Genomic DNA, 20711 nt, shown 5'->3' with positions numbered 1-20711 from the left:
CTTGTATATATATATATATATATATATATATATATATATATATATATATATATATATATATATATATATTTTTTTTTTTTTTTTTTTTTTTTTTTTTTACTTTTTTTTGTGTTGATTTCAAATGCAATAAATATGTTTGCATAAAACTTGTAGTAACAGCGCTTATAAGTGCGACTAAATTTTGGCTGATGCGCCTAAATGTTTAAAGTTAGGAGCACCGGTTCTACCAAGCAAAAAGGTTAATTTCGAGCCCTGTAGAGTCCAGAAAATCACACTATAAATGTAAGGAATTATAATTATTATTACTGCTGAAAAATCCAGCTTAAACCAGCCTAGGCTGGTTGGCTGGTTTTAGCTGGTCAACCAGGCTGGTTTTAGAGGGGTTTTGGCCATTTCCAGGCTGGCTTCCAGCCATTTCCAGCCTGGTCTTAGCTGGTCAGGCTGGAAAATGACCAGCTAAATCCAGCTAAAACCAGCTTGACAGCCTGGTTTAAGCTGGACATAGCTGGTTTTGGCTGGGCTCCCAGCCTGGCTAGGCTGGTCAAGCTGGTTTTAGCTGGTCATCTCCCAGCCTGACCAGCTAAGACCAGGCTGGAAATGGCTGGAAACCAGCCTGGAAATGGCCAAAACCCCTCTAAAACCAGCCTGGTTGACCAGCTAAAACCAACCAACCAGCCTAGGCTGGTTTAAGCTTGATCTGACTATATACACACCTTGTAAAATGATGCAAAAAGTAATACTTTTTGACAGAAATGACCACTGACTAAATCTGCTACAGGACTAACTCTGCCACTTGCCTAGGAATATCCACCAAACCAATTACACTAAACAATAAGCTAATTATGTTCATTAAACTTCGCGAGTGTCCATGATATATCAAACCTGCAACCTCTGTTGAGCACACCATATCTCAAAACATCTAGTCAGGTCTGATATGGATGATGAATGTCATCATGATGACGACTGTCAAAACTGTCAGTTCCTCTATTGATATGAAACGTCAGTACTGTTTGTTTACCTGTAAAAACCAACTGACAATGTAGTCTTTTTAAGCAAACACAGACTGGTAACTCTATTAGTAACAAAAATGACGAGTTAATCTAAAATATAAAGTTGCATAATGTTAAAAAAGAGCCATGGGAAAAATGTATAAAACTGAAGGCATGTCAAATCTGACTTTCTGTTTTCAGTGTATGTGGCTTTGCTACTGCACTTTGGAGCACGCCAACAGGAAAGCCAGTCTTAATGAAAGTACACCGCAATAATACATCCAGTTTTACATCACATTGTTACACAACACAGTCTCACGTTTCACTGAAGTTGTGCGTTTATTTACCTTTTCGCGTCTCGCTCCTTGTTTCTCCATCCTGTCCTACTTTACTATTCAACCGTTTCAAACTTCCATCCCATGATACTTCACACGCTCCGAATCCATGAGAAATAGCCTCGTTTCCCCGACTAAACCGTCCTCAGAGTCAGTTTGTGTTGATGCATAAGTTGGTTGATGCACAGGGCTTGCAGAATCGCTCAGCTGCTCCCCTGAAAACAGTTATTCCAGAGGAAAGTTCGCCATGTTTTTCTTCTCTCTCCTCCCGGTATAGGCGGTTCAGATGGTTTCAGTAGTTCAGGGCTTCAGTTACTATTTATGACATCAGACGGGAGTTAAGTTACCTACAGTGACTAGTTACTAGAAGTGGACCATATAGGTACTTCACAGACAAGCATCTTTTATAACTTTTATTAAGCGAATTATTGTGCAACTAAATAGTTACAAACTTTAAAAAAAAGGTCGAACATTACATGAAATGAAAAATAACTGAAATGCTATTATTATTATTATTATTATTATTATTATTATTATTATTATTAATGTTATTATTATTATTATTATTACATTGACTGATTTGCAGTTGATATTGGCTACACGTGAATACATGCAGTAAGAATGTTGTAAATGTATGTAAATGTGTAAATAACCTGTAGATCTGTTTAAATAAAAACTAAACGTCTTATTTTGGTCTGTTTTTTTAATGTATTTTATTTTAACTATGGTAATGTGCCTAAAAAGTCTGCAAAGTTGTACCTTTGTTGTTTATGTGTATGTAGACAATATCAACTGCATATCATGAAAGGCATTTGTTAATATGTGTATTTTTACCATTTCCCCCACTTTAAATATAAAATTGAAGCACTTGAGATTTAATTCATGCTAAAATTTAGCCCAGAGAAAGTACAAACTTAGAGAGACAGGACAATAAACTTATATACATACCTTAACATTTCGCGCCCCTTTTATATCTTTTTAACCAAATCTTCCCGCTGATTCTCTATGTAGAGCGGGATGTAATTGCGCATGCGCAGGAGAAAACTAAAAGTGATGTTTAAGGCAATTTTCTTCTGCGCATGCGCAATTACATCCCGCTCTACATCGAGAACAGAAGCGGGAAAAATTTACCTCAGATGAAAAATATAAAAGGTACATTAAATATTGAGGTATGAAAATAATTTTGTGATGTCCAATGTTGCTCTCTAAAGTTTGTACTTGCTCTAGGCTAGCATGAATTAATTCTCAAGCACGTCAATTGGATCTTGAGAGTGTGGAAATGGTAAAATGCACTGTACTTTAACAAACTTTGATGACTTTCATGACTTGCAGTTGATATTGGCTACATAGCCTACATATACATGTACAAAAGACAATACAGTATACAAACTTTGTGAACCTTTTGGATGTTTGGTTTTTATGTAAACAGATTTAGACTACATGATATTTACAAATTAACATACATTTACAACCTTCTCTCACTGCATGTATTCCCATATAGTCCAAAATTAGGTAAGTTGAAACTAAAACATATCCTAAAACTTTAAATTCAAGGCAACATCGAAAAAAGAAGCGGGAAGATGCGCCTCAGATGAATATGAAAAGGACACGAAATGTTGAGGTATGAACATTTTATAATGTCCAATGCTGCTCTCTAAAGCTTGTACTTTCTCTAGGCTAATTGTTAGCATGAATGAAACGGTTTATCTTAATTGCATCGATTTGATCTTGAGAGTGGGGAAAGGGTCAAAAGCAACAAACTTTAACAACCTTTACATTTTGTCACGCATAGTTAAAACAAAATAAAAAATACACCAAAATGAAGATGTTTAGTTTTTATTCAAACAGATTTACACATTATTTACAAATTTACATACATTTACAACACTCACTTGCATGTATTCACATATAGTGCAATATTAGGTAAGTTAGTAGAGACTAAAACATATTGTAACACTTTAAATTTAAGGCAGTTTTTTCTGCGCATGCGCAATTATATCCCGCTCTACATTGAGAAAAGAAGCGGGAAAGATTTACCTCAGATGAAAAATATAAAAGGGACACTAAATTTTGAGGTATGAAAATTATTTTGTAATGTCCTGCTATATAAAGTTTGTACTTTCTCTGGGCTAACTGTTAGCATGCATAAAATAATTTCTCAAGCACTGATCTTGAGAGTTGGAAATGGCAACTTACTTTAACAAACTTTGACGCTGGCTTTGAAGGTTTAAGTTGCACTTAAGCATGTGACTGGAGGTACCGTACGAGATAGCTGTAACACTCTGACCTATTTGGGCTAAATATAATATTATAACCCTGTTCTTCTTATTATAAATATATTTTGCACACGCTCCTTATGGCTAAACGTAGACTTTTTTACAGGTTACACAAACAACAGACTCCCTAATGTGCATAAGCTCTGTTTCATAAGAGTTCTGTTTCATAATTTGCATTGCTACATTGTTTTTGCTGATTTGTTAGGTTGAATGGTATTTACGACCGTTTCCGTTCAGGAACTCGAGGTCTGTGCAGTTTAGTGTGCATCCTGATGCATTTCTTATATAATCTGACTGGAGAGTCTTTTCTCTTGGAGCGCTTGAGGTTCATCCTCTTGAGTTTGCGTTTGAAGTCCACTAGATGACGCCCTCCCGCCATGTCTGTCCTCCAGTTTTGGATGAGCTGGGTTGAACAACTAGAAGAGACACCACAGATATTGGTTTTGCCTCGTGGTTTACACCTCAGAAATGTTTACATTGTATTATTACTTGCATTACAGACACATTTTACTGTACATATAGCACCACCCACAGATGTAAAGACACTAGCTTGCGTAAAGCAACTTTGAGTAGGGATAGTTCAACCCAAAATAAAAATTCTGTCATCATTTTGTTTATCCAGAGTAGGCATGGAACAAGAACCGGTTTCAAGGTTTATCATGGTTTGGAAAAGTCAAGGTATTAAAACCGCAAAAAATATTTTGTTATACCGTTTCTAAGGTATATTCATTCATTCATTCATTCATTCATTTTTGTCTCTTCATCCCCAGTGGAATGAACCGTCAAATTATCCAGCATTTGTTTTACATAGCGGATGCCCTTCTAGCTGCAACCCATCACTGGGAAACACCCATACAACTGGAGCACACAGAGGAAACCTGGGGAAACATGGGGCGAACATGCAAACTCCACATAGAAATGTCAGCTTACCCAGCTGAGGCTCGAACCAGCAACCTTCTTGCTGTGTGGCGGCAGCGCTACCCACTGCGCCACCACGCCGCCCTCTAAGATACATGTAAAGGTTTTTTTTAAGTGTTTTTTAATGTGTTGTAAGGAAATCTGTGTTTTTAAAGCTAATGAAGATAGTAGAAGTCAATGGTTTACTTTAATTATGTAGACTGACATGTTTACTATTCCAAAATCTTATAAATGTTTTCTAAAATGTAATATATTGTGTTAAACGGGGGAAAAAGTTGTTGTTTTTTTACTAGAAATTTTCTAAATACAGTGAAACCATGATATGTTTATTCAAGGTTATCATACTGTCAGAAACTTATACCGGCCCATGCCTAATCCAGAGTTTCTTCTGTTAAACGCAAAGGAGGATATACTGAAGAATATTAGAAAGCAGCAGCCCTTGACTTCTATGGTATTTTTATTCAGACTATGTATGGCAATGCCTTCGTTTTTCCAATATTCTTCAAAATGCCTTTCTCTGTGTTTAGCAGAAGAAAGAAATCCATAAAAGTTTAGTAAGTGGTGTGGAAATTTTCATTTTGAGGTAAACTATCCCTTCCACAGTCCAAATTAAGCCATAACGTTTGTACCTTTGTCCATTGAGACAGTCCTCAAACTTTGGAAGACTGAAGCAGGATTGTGAAACAAAGTCCATCAACAGTGAATGGACAGGGTCTGTTTCATCCAGTTCTTTGGATACGATCTTTTGGACAAGCCTGTGGATGAAACATATATCAATATTTAATATAGAAAAACATACTCAGTATCAGATTAACCCTGAAATATATTTAATTATTTTTTATTACTACTCTTAACCCAAAGTGCACTTTGATGTCAAAACGACATCCAATTGACATCAAGCATGACGTCAAAACACTCAAATCAATATGATGTCAAAACCCTGACATCCATTTGACATACGCACATTGATGGCCTTTTGACCACAAACATAACGACACAAAAAGTAATATAATAGAAGTTTTATCAATGTGAAAGCTTTGGTTTTACATTCACATTGGATTTTGTATTCCAATACAACTACCTTGAGGTCAAAACGACATCAAAAAACACACAAGAAAATCAATTACAGAGCTGTCCTGTAATCAGGTTTTGATGTGTTTTTTGAAGCCAATGTTAAGATATCAATTTGATGTCATTCTGACAACATAATAGTCAATTGACATCAAATCGATTTGCATTTTTGAAATGTTTTAGATGTAATTTTGACGTCAAGGTGCTCATCGGGAAATTGTCACACAAACCAGTAGAAAAGAGTTTGCATCGATTGCATTTGGCTGTAATACAGGGCGCGAGTGGGACTCATTTTCAGCCCTGGAGTTTTTTTGTTTTTTTTTATAATTATTTTTTCAGGGTTTTCACCTTTATTTTGACAGGACAGTAGTGAGAATTGACAGGAAAGCATGGGGAGCAGAGAGAGGGGAAGGATCGGCATAGGACCACGAGGTGGAATCGAACCCAGGTCGCCGCAATGCATATGTCGACGCACTAACCACTACACCACTGGCGCCAACTCAGCCCTGGAGTTTTAAACCTTAGCCCACCTCAGTTCACAACTTACTATATTAAAATAAGGTTATTTCCAATTCAGTTTCTAATGAAACTATCATGTCTTTTTCAAGGAAACAGCTGCTTTAAAACTTCAAATGTTTTTCATAAATATGAGAACATTAAAGGGTAGCTAAATCTCCAACACTATTCTTTAAACATCACTATGTCCCTTCCTGCAATATCTGAATATTCTGTGCAAAATTCCTTTGTAACAGTGGTCATTCAAAAAAAATAAAAATAAAATATGTACACCTATATAAGTAACCCAAACAGTATTATATGTCTTAACACTAAAAATGAAAAAAAATATAAAAATTACTCAGATGAGGTTCGAACTCGGGTTGGCAGCATCGATATGCAATGTGCTGACCACTGGACCACAATGGCACTGTTATCTATATGACACTTTTAACCACACTATGGCTGCGTCCGAAACCGCCTACTACTCAGTAGGTACTGCGTTTGAATTTAAATGTAATACTCGGCCGTTAGAAATGTACGTTCTATACAGTATGAACGTGAAAAGTATGAATGGAATTCGGACATACTACATCCGCCATTTTGTCATGGTCACGTGACCTACCTGCGTCAGTTGCGTCGCCTCACTTCCATTCATGAATTCTCTCACGGGGCATTATGGGATAGCGCAGCGTGCATGGGATGCGCACTTCAGAATCTCGTCGGATGTAGTAAGTCATCCGGGTACTTCTCGCCTGATTTTCGAATTCTATGAATTCAGACATACTACTCGGCTCGCATACTGATTTTAGCGTACTACATAGTATGGAAGTATGCGGTTTCGGACGCAGCCTATTACTTTCTATTGATGGCTTAATCTTTTTCTCCCCTTAAGTTATGTCAGATTTATTAATGTAGTGAATAATGTGGTGTAATATTCATTAATATTAAATATTCAAATTCTTATATTCACTAAGGTGCCGCTGTTTGGGGTTGAATGATAGTTAGATCATCATAAACCTGCAGGCTCCAATTTGCTCACGGGCCTGCGAGAAAATAAATAAAAAAAGCAGAGCTGCGGCAAAATAATGAATAAAAAGAGTGAGGCTATGGTCAAATAAATAAATAAATGAAAAAAGTGTGATTGCTGAGAGTGCAAGCAGCTAGGGACACCGGCCCTCGCGGACAAAAAAACGGACCGGCCCATCGGGACATCTCCAGGTCCTCTCGATTAGCCAATCCAGGCCTGCTGTAGTATATAAAACGTGCATTCACCTGGCTGTACAGTTGCAGTGATAAAGGGTTCTCCGGTCAGGATTCAGCAGACCAAATTTCTCCTGTAAAGCCGGAATCTGTAGATGGCATGAATCCAGGTCCTTATAGAGGTTACACATCTCAAACTCGCCTATAAAAAAAACATTATAGCATACTTAATTTGGCAGGCAGCTCACGTAAAAAATACTATTAATTATAGTAAACACTAGAGCAGTGGTTCTCAAACTTTTTCCATCAAGTACCACCTCAGAAAAAAATGTGTCTCTCCAAGTACCACCAAAATGAGCAGTATTGAAATACAGTAGTGTAGTAGGCCCAGTAAAGCAGCTACAACTCTGCACAGTTAAAAAATCATGGCAGATTACCTCAGAAATATAGGCTATATGGCATATTATGTACATCATTTTTGGTAAACTTTGAAATGTGTGTAGCATGTAAATGACATATTTCATTCCTCCGCATACCACTCCGCAAACTCCGTGTACACGTACCACAGTTTGAGAACCACTGCACTAGAGTGTTTTTGAACCTAAGTACAGCATATATATGTATATATTATAGCATTTACATCTCTTCCAGCACACTGTATTTTTACCTATAATGAGCTAAATACTGGCGACACGGTGGCTCAGTGGTTAGCACTGTCACCTCACAGAAAGAACGTCTCTGGTTCGAGTGGATCAGTTGGCATTTCTGTGTGGAGTTTGCATGTCCTCCCCGTGTCCGTGTGGGTTTCCTCTAAGTGCAGTTTCCCACACAATCCATGCATAATAGGGTAAATTGAATAAACCAAATTGGCCGTAGTGTATGAGTGTGTGTGGGTGTTTCCCAGTACTAAGTTGCAGCTGGAAGGGCTTCCGCTGCGTAAAGCATATGCTGGATAAGTTGGCGGTTCGTTCCGCAGTGGCAACCCCTGATGAATAAAGGATCCAAGCTGAAGGCAAATTAATACTAAATACTGTAGTATACTTTAGTTTTAACTACATGTAACCCCGCCGGACCTACGCCACCCAACCCGCTCCGAGCTGGGATTGAATCAGCAACCTTCCGCATGGGAGTCGGTTGCTCTAACAAAGAGGCTAAAGGACGTAGCTCCTAGTGTTCAATGCTAGAGCACCTTTAGAGGTCAGAGGAGTGAGGTTTACCTGCACAGCTCTTACTAGCTGGCCTCCGTTACTCTCACGCCCCCAAACCTCACTCTTATCCGGGTCACGGCACCAATGTGACCCCGCCGGTCCTACACCACCCAACTCGCTCTGAGCTGGGATCGATACGGCGACCTTCCGCATGGGAGTCGGTTGCTCTAACAAAGAGGCTAAAGGACGTAGCTCCTAGTGTCCAATGCTAGAGCACCTTTAGAGGTCAGAGGAGTGAGGTGTACCTGCACAGCTCTTACTAGCTGGCCTCCGTTACATACAGTAAACTGTGGTGTATTGTAGCATAATATAACTCTTAGTTGTAAAAAAAATAGAGTATATGCTTTACTAAAGTATTGTTCAAAAACACTCGAATTTACGATGATCTACTATGGTATTTTATATGAGAAAAGCTCTAAGTAGTGTTTACTTCACCTTGTGGGCTGTCTGGTTTATTTTGGGCGAGTGTTGTCTTCGGTGTGTATGTTGGGACGACGGAAGCTTCAGATTTCCGGGGCAGCAGTGTTGTAACAGATGGCCCTGGTGATGTGGAAACTGGACTCAGCGCTTCAGTGCCGTTCCTGGAATCTTTGGATTGAATTATAAGCGATTCTTCCATGTTTTTGGTGACTTGGTTCTGTCCAATGGTGATTGCTTGCTGAAAACTCGTTTCCAAGGACTCCATTTCTTGTTCAGGGAGTGTGTCGGTGTAGTTTGCTGCATCTTTGACCACAGCATATTGAGCAAGTTCAGACATGACACACCTGCCAATGAGGGAATAAGCAAGGGTTTTTGTAACTGTGTACATAACAATATGTGCTTAGAGATTGTGTAGAAATCACACCAAAGAGCCAAGTTTTGCCAATTTCCAAAGTTCAATGAGGTGTTTACGTCTGTTCATGGTCTGTCTAAAGCTTTTGATTTACAATGCAATCATTAGCTCACTAAAAAGTCTCACTGTTAATCAAAAGGATAAGATTGGTAAGGTTTTTGTTCAGGATATATACTTTTAAAGATCAAATTATTTGCCCTCCTGTGAAATCTTAATTCTTTTCATTTTAATTTCGGCGGCACTTTGGCTCAGTGGTTAGCACAGCAAGAAAGCTGCTGGTTTGAGTCCCAGCTGGGCCAGTTGGCATTTCTGTGTGGAGTTTGGATGGAGAACTGGGTGAACTAAATTGGCTGTAGTGTATGAGTGTGTGTGTGTGTGTGTGTGTGTGTGTGTGTGTGTGTTTCCCAGTACTGGGTTGCAGCTGGAAGGGCATCCACCGTGTAAAACATATGCTGGAATAGTTGGCGGTTCATTCCGCTGTGGCGACCCCTTTTAAATAAAGGAACAAGCCAAAGGAAAATGAACGAATAATGAAATGTTAATTTGTAAATCTTCCAAATGCTGTATAGCGGAGAGAATTTTTTTTTAAACATAATAGTTTTGTTTTGTCTGCCATGATGACAGCTATTTTGCAAGATGATTGTATTCTTAGAATTATTAGGTTAAGTGATTCAACAATAGTGGTTTATGCTGTAGCCAATCAAAGTACTTTATTAAGGGAGCTAATAATACTGACATCAGAGGTTTTAACATTTAAAAAGAAATATGTAGTTTTATTATTTCAGCTAAATTAGACGAAATAGGACTATTCCACAAGAAACATATAACAGGAGATAGGAAATACTGTGGGGGGGAAATGTCATTGCTCTGTTGAGAAACATCACATTGCTCTCTCATCACTTAATTAATAACTAACATTCCACAGGTTAATATATGTGTCCTTATCTGTACACTACCTGACAAAAGTGTTGTCACTGATTCCAGTTGTAAGAGCAATAAATAATAACTTGACTTCTAGTTGATCATTTGGAAAAGTGGCAGAAGGTCGATTGTTCAGATGAATCATCTGTTGAACTGCATCCCAATCATCACCAATACTGCAGAAGACCTACTGGAACCCGCATGGAGCCAAGATCCTCACAGTATCGGTTAAGTTTGGTGAAGGAAAAATCATGGTTTGGGGTTACATTCAGTACGAGGCGTGTGAGAGATCTGCAGAGTGGATGGCAACACCAACAAACTGAGGTATCAAGACATTTGTGCTGCCCATTACATTACAAACCACAGGAGAGGGGGAATTCTCCAGCAGGATAGCGCTCCTTCTCATACTTCAGCCTCCACATCAAAGCTCCTGAAAGCAAAGAAGGTCAAGGTGCTCCAGGATTGGCCAGCCCAGTCACCGGACATATACATTATTGAGCATGTCTGGAGTAAGATGAAGCCCTTTGCCTTTCACATAAGCCACTTCAGATACCAAATGATCAACTAGATGTCAAGTTGTTCCTAAAACTTGAATAGGCAACAAGACTTTTGTCAGGTAGTGTAAATATATATACAAATATATATATATATATATATATATATATATATATATATATATATATATATATATATATATATATATATATATATATATATATATATATATACATATATATACATGATACATACATATACATCATGTCACACTTAAGGCTGGAGTACTGCTGCTTATAATTCAGCTTAATCAATAAATAAATGACATTTTACATTTTAAAATATCTTCAAATAGAGAATGATTGTTTTAAATCATAATGATATTTAATACCAAATGATCAACGAGAAGTCAAGTTGTTCCGAAAACTTGGATAAGCAACAAGACTTTTGTCAGGTAGTATATATATATATATATATATATATATATATATATATATATATATATATATATATATATATATATATATATATATATATATATATATATATATATATATACAGCATCCATACAATATATACATGATACATACATACATCATGTGACACTTAGGGCTGGAGTATTGATGCTAAAAATTCAGCTTAATCAACAAATAAATGACATTTTACATTTTAAAATATATTCAAATAATTGATAACTGTTTTAAATCATGATAATATTTAATAATATTACTATATTTATGAAAACAGCTGGGTTCCTCACAATTCCTAAAAAAATCGATTGAGTTAACTTAATTGTTTTTATAAATTTTAAGTGGATTAAACATAAAACTATTAAGCTGTCCCCCCCCAAAAAACCATAAGAACTGTGTTGTTTTAACTCATTTTAAATAAGTAGCTTAAACAAACAGCAAAAATTATTTTTTGAGTGTATCTTGGTGACCATATAAGACAATTCCAATATAATCACTATAATGTGCCAGATTTCTGATTATTTTCAGATCAAATTTTTTTTTTGTAAATTTAAAATAGGATACACACCTGCCCCACCATGTTCTCTTCGCACACTGCGTCCGCTGAGAGAACTCAAAGCAGCTCATCTTTAGCACGTTGAAAAACCCGTAGCCCACAAGGTTGGACATGCTATTATTAACACCCAGGAGACAGCGGCGGAACCTGAAATTGATATCACAGGGACTGATTACAATGTTATAGAAAACAGTAATACAAGACACTTCCTCTGTAAAATAACTGGACATGTCTCATGTTACACAATATAACACTGTAGAATGAATGCTCGCTATAGGCAGCATGCTTATCAGTACAATGCTCACATTTTTCATTATTATAATGCTGAAAATAAGCACTTCTATAAGTGTTTTAAGCACAGTTATGTGGAAACCGTGTGTTAATATAGGCAGCCTCTAAAAGTAAACACTAATTATTTCAATTTATTATAATCGCACTTGATAAAAACAGTCTGCAGAAACACTTTCATTGACATTCTCCCCCTTTATATATGTTATCAGAGGGGGAAAGCCCCGTCCATTAGTGACGATCTCTTCCGCATTAGCATAGACAGCCCTAAGTGAGAAGCAGCCGTCCATCATTAGACACCAGAGTCTCCATACACTGCTTTACTCTGAGCCACTTCTTTTGACATTTTCGTTTTTTCACAGAGATGACATTAGTTTTGTTTTGAATCTGCCGCTATGCTGATGCATGTTCATAGCTCCGCCCTCTATTGAAAAAGAGCCCAATCTCATTTGAATTTAAAGCGACTGTCATCAAAATGGCACAATTTGAATCAAAGGCTAAAAGGCGGATGTTTTAAAGAGTTATAAAACATTATTTGTGTGGTATTTTGAGCTGAAACTTTACATACACACTCTATTTTACCTATTTAAAGAAATGAAGCGGGACACACCTGTTGTCACAGTCACAGTGTGATAAGGTGAAGAGGTTTGTGTTGAAGACGCCATGGTCGTACGAGAAGGAGGGAATGGTGTGTTTGCAGTGGTCATGTTCTCTGCAGCATTTATCCGTTTCTTCAAAGACGCCTGCAAAAATAAAAGCCATTTTTTGAGTATTTTTAATCTGACCCGTATCGTTTTCATAAACTAAAATATTAGTTTTTGTTCATTTTCTTAGGCATTATGTTAAAATGTTTCCAATTTGATTTGTTTAGTTGTAAAACTCCAAATTACAAATAAATTGTTCAGCATTTTAGCAAATATTGGATAAGATCATGTTTAAAATGTATTCTTCAATATGTAATATAACTTTGCTTTTTTTACGCCTTTTTATGTTTGTTTTATCATATTAATGTCTGATAATCTTTCTTTCAAATGTCAAAAAACCTTTTTCATTTAGAGCATGTTTTCCTTTGTTAGAAAATTCAGGTTTATTCCATCAAATATTGATTTATTAATTCTTTTAAATGGCACCTATTTTACCCCCTCTTCCAGATTTATTATAAGTCTTTTATGTCTTCAGAATGTGTCTGTCAGTTCTAGCTTTAAACAACCTAGCTTTTCAGAAATTTGTCATTTTTTGCTTTGAGCATCTTGTTGCTGTTTTTGTGTACTGTGCCTTTAATGCTCATTCTCCCCACCCTTCATTCCCATGTGCATGTCAGTGTGCATAATAACAATAATTCTGTAAATATTTCTAAATTTAAAAAAATGCCTGTACTAACATTAAAGTTCATGTGTATTAATTTCTATGTTGAAAAAAATATCATCAGTGTTTAAATTTCTAAAACTAGCATGTAAAGATAAAGCCATTTTACAGTAATATGCTGTAATCATGCTACCTGCCTTAATTTCACAATAAAATTCTGAATATGTCAAATTTAACAGTCAAATCCTGTCAAGTGACACTAATGTAATTTACTGTGGAATAATTACAGTAACATGTTGTGAAATTCTGGGAATTTAGTATTCAGCTTACATTTTAGCAATTACTAAATTTATAATAAAGTTATTTAGGCTAACTAAGGCAATTCATTGGACAACAGTGGTTTGTTTTGAATTCAAATGCAAAAATATGTTGACCTTAAAAATTGCTTTTAAAAGCTTGAAAACAATTATATAATAATAGATTTTCTTCTAGATAAAGTCTTATTTGTTTTTATTTTTTTAAAAACCATTTTAAAGTCAATTTTATTAGCCCTTTAATATGTTTTTATAACTTGCTTAATTACCCTAACCTGCCTAGTTAACCTAATTAACCTAGTTAAGCCTTTAAATGTCACTTTAAGCTGTATAGAAGTGTCTTGAAGAATATCTAGTCAAATATTATTTACTGTCATCATGGCAAAGATCAAATAATTCAGTCATTAGAAATGAGTTATCAAAATTATCATGTTTAGAAATGTGTTAAAAAAAAATCTCTCCGTTAAACAGAAATTGGGGGAAAAAATATATAGGGGGCTAATAATTCAGGCTTCAACTGTGTATATATATATATATATATATAATATCTGATTGACTGATAGCCGTGCTATATTTAAGTAATATCAGCACCCGCACATCCTCTTTACCCTTTGTGTGTATTACTCCGCCCACATACAGCCAGCAAAAAGCAGACACTACACAACTAAAGATTAAACGATGCACGCTCAACTGTTTAACTGTCAGCTTATGATTTGAATCCAATGCGGAAGTAGTTCCTCATACAAAAGGGTTTTTGAGACTCTTCATGTTTGATTTTGTTTTTATATACACAATTATGCCGTCAATCTGTTGTATAAACGCAATATCACACTCTTAGCAGTGTGATATGGCTGTATATCGGCACTGGTGGGGGCACTAAGGCACTCGGCCTCCCACCAGTGCCGATATACAGCCATATCACACTGCTAAGAGTGTGATATTGCTCATTTATATATATATATTTATATATATATATATATATATATATATATATATATATATATATATATATATATATATATATATATATATATATATAGTTGAAGTCAGAATTATTAGCCCCCCTGAATTATTTGCCCCCCTGTTTAATTTCTTTCCCAATTTCTATTTAACGGAAAGCAAATTTTTTCAACACATTTCTAAGCATAATAGTTTTAGTAACTCATTTCTATTAACTATTATTTTATCTTTGCCATGATGACAGTAAATACTATTTTACTAGGTATTTTTTAAGACACTTCTATACAGCTTAAAGTGACATTTAAAGGCTTAACTAGGTTAATTAGGTGAACTAGGCAGGTTAGGGTAATTAAGCAAGCTATTGTATAACAGTGGTTTGTTCTGTAGACTATCTGAAAAACAATGAGCTTAAAGGGGCGAATAATTTTGTCCCTAAAACAGTTTTTAAAAAATTTAAAACGGCTTTTATTCCAGCTGAAATAAAACAAATAAGACTTTCTGCAGAAGAAAAAATATTATCAGACACACTGTGAAAATTTCCTTGCTCTGTTAAACATCATTTAGGTAATATTTATAAAAGAAAGAAAAATTCAAAGGGGGGTTAATAATTCTGACTTCAACTATATATATATATATATATATATATATATATATATATATATATATATATATATATATATATATATATATATATATATATATATACTTACATATAAACATATATAAATGGATTAATTCTTACCCAGGTCAGTCCATCCTGTGGCTTTATTTCCAGAGCCACACCACAGAGTCCCAGGAATCATCCATGCTCGTTTCGAGCGCTGCAGTGTCTTTATGGAGCTGACGTCACTGTCCTGCTCCACGAATCCATCCGGTTCAACACTCATCAGGTCTCTGGCCCTCCGTACAGACGCTGCAAACTCCTCTGTGACACCGGCAACCTCACAGGGGCCATCAGCTTCAGTCAGCACACTAATGTCAAAGCGTTCATCCAGAAGCTGTGAGAAAGAGCTGTCCTCCAAACACCTGGACATGTAGCTGTCAATAATAGACTGCTCATTGCTTTTGACACAACTAAAAAGCCTATTATTTTGCTTCCAGATGCTGTCATACAAGATAAGAGATGTCTGAGTCCTTTGGAGAAACGCATACTGTGTTCGCCCTCCTGAAACAGACCTCGTCCAAATACAGTAAGTGTCAGAATTCATATCATTGGTGCTGAAACAACCATGAAACAGCATGAAAATGGAGACAATCTGTAAAAAGTTGCTTAGCATTTTTGGCTAATAGTGTTAGCTTCATGTGTTTTATATCTGTTTTGGAATGAATGAACAGTCAGATGTGCTTGCCCCCTCCTTATTTATACTCCCATCCCATCCTTATTTCCCTTGTATTGGTACTCGTGGCCACATCCGAGCTGAAGGGGTGGGACGACACAAAAGGGGGTGTGTGTTTGGTAAATACAGACTTGGAAGCACAGGTGTCTGCTCACTCACTCACTCACACATCTATAAATTAGATTGTAAAACCCTCTGGTTTCCTGAGTTCACATGAGTGTAATTATCTCTCCGGCTGATCACTATCACTTTTTATTAGTGTCAACAATGCCCTCAGCAGTAAACACTTAATATCGTATTACTCAGGATGAAGCGATGCTTCACAACGTGACAAAATGACTCAAACTCCACCGTGGGAGGAGAAAGAAACATCCGATGTAAAACTTTCACATTGGAGGGGTCAGATTAAATTAGGTCAGCATGGGCATTACTACATTACACAGAGTTTATTCGAATCAGTAGGTGCTTATGTGTTTAGCACGCTCTTCTGTACAGTAAATTGGTAATAAATAGTTGCAATGCCAAAATGCATTTATTGATCTTTTAATAATGATTGTTCCCAGAATACTGCCATTATTTTTGTTATTATTGTTGTTGTTGTTGCTATTAATATTATTATTTATTATTATTATTATTATTTTATTTTATTATTATTATTATTATTATTTTATTTTTTATTATTATTATTATTGTTATTGCTATTATTATTACTATGATTATTATTATTATTATTATTATTATTATTATTATTACTATTATTATTATATTATTTTTGTTATTATTATTAATATTATTATTATTATTATTAATTTTATTATTTTTATTAGTATTTTGTATTATTAACATTATTATTTTTGTTATTATTATCATTATTATTATTAATAATAATAACTTTATTATTGTTATTATTATTATTACTATTATTATTATTATTTTATTATTACTATTATTATAATTATTATTACTATTACTATTTTATTATTATTACAATTATTATTATAATATTATTGTTATAATTATTATTATTAGTAGTAGTAGTAGTAATATTATTATTACTATTGTTATTCGTTTTTTATTATTAACATTATTATTTTTGTTATTATTATTATTATTATTATTAATTTATTATTGTTATTGTTATTATTATTGTTATTGTTACTATTATTTTTTACTATTATTATAATTATTATCACTATTATTATTATTATTACTATTATTTTTGTTTGTAATATTATTATCATTATTATTATTATTACTATTACATTTAAACATAAGAAACAGGCAGATTGTCCATATGTAATTAGAAAGTAGAAAAGTTGTTGCTAATTTATAAACCAGCCAAAAAAATAAAAATAAAAAATCCATGAGTATGAATTTGAAAGCATTTTACAGAGCTGCAGGACGCTGCAGTGTTTACCTAAGGATGCAAAGGTCACATGAGCTTGCTGTACGTGTCGCTCTGCGCTGATTGGTGCAAATCTCGCATGATTCGCACAAAGTTTCTGTCCAGTCACCATTGGACGCAGTCCTAATAACCATTACAGTTTTTTTACTGGTGCCATTTCTGCTGGTAAATGTAGTTCTAATATCAATCAGATGAGGCAAAACACAAGCTTATAATAAGATTTATATCAAAGGAGAGGAAAAACACATAATCATTTCATTATTTACTTTAGTGAAGAGTGGAAAGCTCTCTGAGGGACATTTACACCGACTGTTAGCTCAGTTCGAAATCAGTGCAATTATGTTACTACAGTCAAAACCCCAGTGAGCTGGAATTTGTGAATGTCTTTTCTTCCTTTGGTTCAGAGTAATAGATATTCATTCTAGACAGCCCTAAGAAAAACACAGACTCATAGAAGTGAGAAATGATTTAGCATCATTTGTTTAGTATAGTGATGCTTAAATTTAATTCTATTAAAAAACAATGTAGTTTTCGTACCAATAGTTCCACCAACATGACTTACACAACAAATAGTTCCCAACATTAGGTTTCTGAAATACTGCACTGTAAAAACTGCAGAGTTCCACACTATTCATTCATGTTGTCCCAACACAATTCGGTTAAGTTAATTTAACAAACTGAAGGGGATTGAACATAAAACAATTAAGTTGTCCCCAGAAAAATCTCTATAGTTGTGTTGTTTCAGCTCATTTTGTTCAAGTAGTTTGAACAAGCAAGAAAGCCCTCTCCCGGAATCTGAGGTGGTGCCACTGCATCAACCAACCAAGAGTCTCCAACACTGCGAGATGTGTTTAAAACTGTTTATATATTTGGTCACACTTTACAATAAGGTTCATTAGTTAATGTTAATTAATGCATTTACTAAAATGAACAAACAATAAACAATACATTTACTACTGTATTTGTTCATGTTAGTTAACGTTAGTTAATGAAAATACAGTAGTTCATTGTTAGTTCATGTTAACTCATGGTGCATTAACTAATGTCAACAAGCATGGACTTGGATGTTAATAATGCATTAGTAAATGTTCAATTATGATTAATAAATGCTGTACATGTGTTGTTCATGATTAGTTCATGTTAGTAAATGCATTAACTAATGAACCTTATTGTAAAGTGTTACCATATATTTTTATATAATATCTTTGGGGGAAAGTACATGTAAATAGTGCTGTAGCAATGAGGATTTTTTTACTAGCTGGCCTGTAAGTTTGCGTCATGCAATAGCTTTTTTTTAATTGGCTTTCAATTTACTTTAAAAAAATAAAGTCTGTGACCATCAAAAATGTATGATTTCCATTCTTTTCCCTTTTTTTCTCATGATAATCTATCATTCCTATCATTTTGAAACTTGCATTTGAAAAAAAAATCATGATCGCTGAAATCACAGTCACATGGCTTCAAAGAAAACTCCTTTCTTTTTATACACGTTTTTACTGAACGTTTGGCTTAGAATAATCTGAACCATTATCATAAACCCAAAGCTGTGAAAGCGATGAGTTTATCTGACCTTTGGGATGATGTTTAATGTGTTCGCGGACATTAAACGGTATCACACGATCAGATAAACTCCAGTAACCTCTATTGTCTCACTACAAATATTGTGAACTGTGCTCTCATACACAGGGAATTTGTCTCAATAATGATGCATCCAGTGTACAAATTAATTACACAAGACAATAAATGAAAGAACAATATATATATACGGTTGAAGTCACAATTATTAGCCCCCCTTTGAATTCTTTTATCTTTTGTTAATATTTCCCAAATGATGTTTAACAGAGCAAGGAAATTTTCACTGTATGTCTGATAATATTTTTCCTTCTGGAGAAAGTCTTACTTGTTTTATTTCGGCCAGAATAAAAGCAGTTTTTAATTTTTTAAACACCATTTTAAGGACAAAATTATTAGCCCCTTTAAGCTATATATTTATTTCTCGATAGTTTACAGAACAAACCATCATTATACATTAACTAGATTAGATCTTTTTAGGTTAAGAGGTTTTTGAGTTATTGCCGTCTATTACTGAATGTGTACGATCTATCGAAAACAAAACCAACTTAACCGCGCTCATTTCTGGCGCCCCCTTGGATGTACAGCGCCCTTAGCATTTGCCTATACTGCCTATGCCACGGGCCGGCCCTGCTACTCATTTTGTGAGTTTTATAATTTGCTATGTTAGACCCAGAGGGCATCCTCAGCATAACTGTGAAAACTACTTTCAATGCTCTTAGGAGTAGCATACAATGTGAAAACCAGCGACAAGATGATCCCAAGGATTACACATCCGGGACCAGGCCATATCCTGAGCTGCTGCTGCGCTGATGGTCGTGGGGAGTGGAGAACATGAGTCTGATTCCAGCGACGCTCCAGGGACAGACGAGTCTTCGCTGAGGCCATCTTCCAGCCTCCACCACGGCGACTGAAGCTCTGCACAAGACTTTTGGCCAGCGGAGAAATTAAAATGGTCGTGCCCAACTGAGTCTGGTTCTCTCAAGGTTTTTTTTCTTCACTCCCATCAGGTGAAGTTTTTTTTCCCTCTCCGCTGTCGCCATTGCCTCGCATGGTTCAGGATTGGTAGAGCTACGCATCGATGAATTTGCTCTTCAGTGTTTGAACTCTCAGTAATGATTAAATCACACTGAACTGAGCTAAACTGAACTGAACTGAACTTAAACACTAAAACCTGAACCACACTGTTCCAGTTACTATGACCATTTATGTGAAGCTGCTTTGACACAATCTACATTGTAAAAGCGCTATACAAATAAAGCTGAATTGAATTGAATTGAAAATCAATGGTTCATGTGCTGAGTCTTGTGCCACTCCATATTGAACTTGCGATCGATAAGACATTCATTCTTTATTGCTACAAATAACAATCAGAAAGGTAAGCTGCAATGACTGCTTTCATTGCTATGAAATGTGTCTGGAATTCCTCACAGATCTAAGAATGAACATAATCGTGTTGATTACACTTTTTCTAGAACTTCGGATCTCAACCTCAGCTTGTAATTCACTAATTTGAGTCGAGTTTTGTTAGGGTTGGGCTCACATCCTATTAGAATTGATTCATTAGTAAGAGTTGATTCTTTAACGTCTGCAAACCTTTACATTTGAATGACTTAACCAGTAGAGACATTCATATAAGGAAGTATTGACGTTTTTTCCTCTAGAGATCTCCAGCGCATGATTTGCAGGAGGCTGTAGCTGACAGTTTTGTAGTTATAATTTTGTCTCTAAAAATGTCTCTTTTAAGTAAAAAAAAATAAT

General features: G+C 35.3%; 2 protein-coding genes and 2 long non-coding RNA genes across 5 annotated transcripts in view; 2 read left to right on the top strand and 2 right to left on the bottom strand.

Annotated features, from left to right (window-relative positions):
- The window catches only part of ttc28 (tetratricopeptide repeat domain 28), a 500907-nt gene extending 499299 nt beyond the window's left edge, over window positions 1–1608 (bottom strand). For both annotated transcript variants that reach the window (XM_087269938.2, XM_087269939.2), the window contains exon 1: window positions 1337–1608. In XM_087269938.2, the coding sequence (XP_087126064.1) occupies window positions 1337–1366 (30 nt within the window). In that variant the 5' untranslated portion in view covers window positions 1367–1608. The remainder of the gene's footprint in view (window positions 1–1336) is intronic.
- Window positions 1609–2878: 1270 nt separating this feature from the next.
- On the top strand, window positions 2879–4839 carry LOC147834966 (uncharacterized). The gene is made up of 3 exons (XR_015500732.1): window positions 2879–2945; window positions 4223–4278; window positions 4371–4839. It is a non-coding gene; the product is annotated as an uncharacterized LOC147834966 (long non-coding RNA).
- Window positions 3145–15969, bottom strand: pla2g3 (phospholipase A2 group III). The gene is made up of 7 exons (NM_001037412.2): window positions 15379–15969; window positions 12668–12800; window positions 11782–11916; window positions 8931–9259; window positions 7360–7489; window positions 5148–5273; window positions 3145–4016 (listed from the first exon to the last, which is right to left on the bottom strand). The coding sequence occupies exons 1-7, from the start codon at window positions 15911–15913 to the stop codon at window positions 3818–3820; spliced, it is 1587 nt and encodes a 528-aa protein (NP_001032489.2). The 5' UTR covers window positions 15914–15969; the 3' UTR covers window positions 3145–3817.
- On the top strand, window positions 15518–20233 carry LOC147841945 (uncharacterized). The gene is made up of 2 exons (XR_015500710.1): window positions 15518–15826; window positions 19673–20233. It is a non-coding gene; the product is annotated as an uncharacterized LOC147841945 (long non-coding RNA).
- The last annotated feature ends 478 nt before the right edge of the window (window positions 20234–20711 follow it).

This window comes from Danio rerio, chromosome 10, assembly GCF_052040795.2.
Source record: "Danio rerio strain M-AB ecotype USA chromosome 10, GRCz13ab, whole genome shotgun sequence".
Lineage (NCBI taxonomy): Eukaryota > Metazoa > Chordata > Actinopteri > Cypriniformes > Danionidae > Danio > Danio rerio.
The sequence above is the reverse complement of the archived record's forward strand: the minus strand, read 5'-3'. Positions and strand labels throughout refer to the sequence as shown.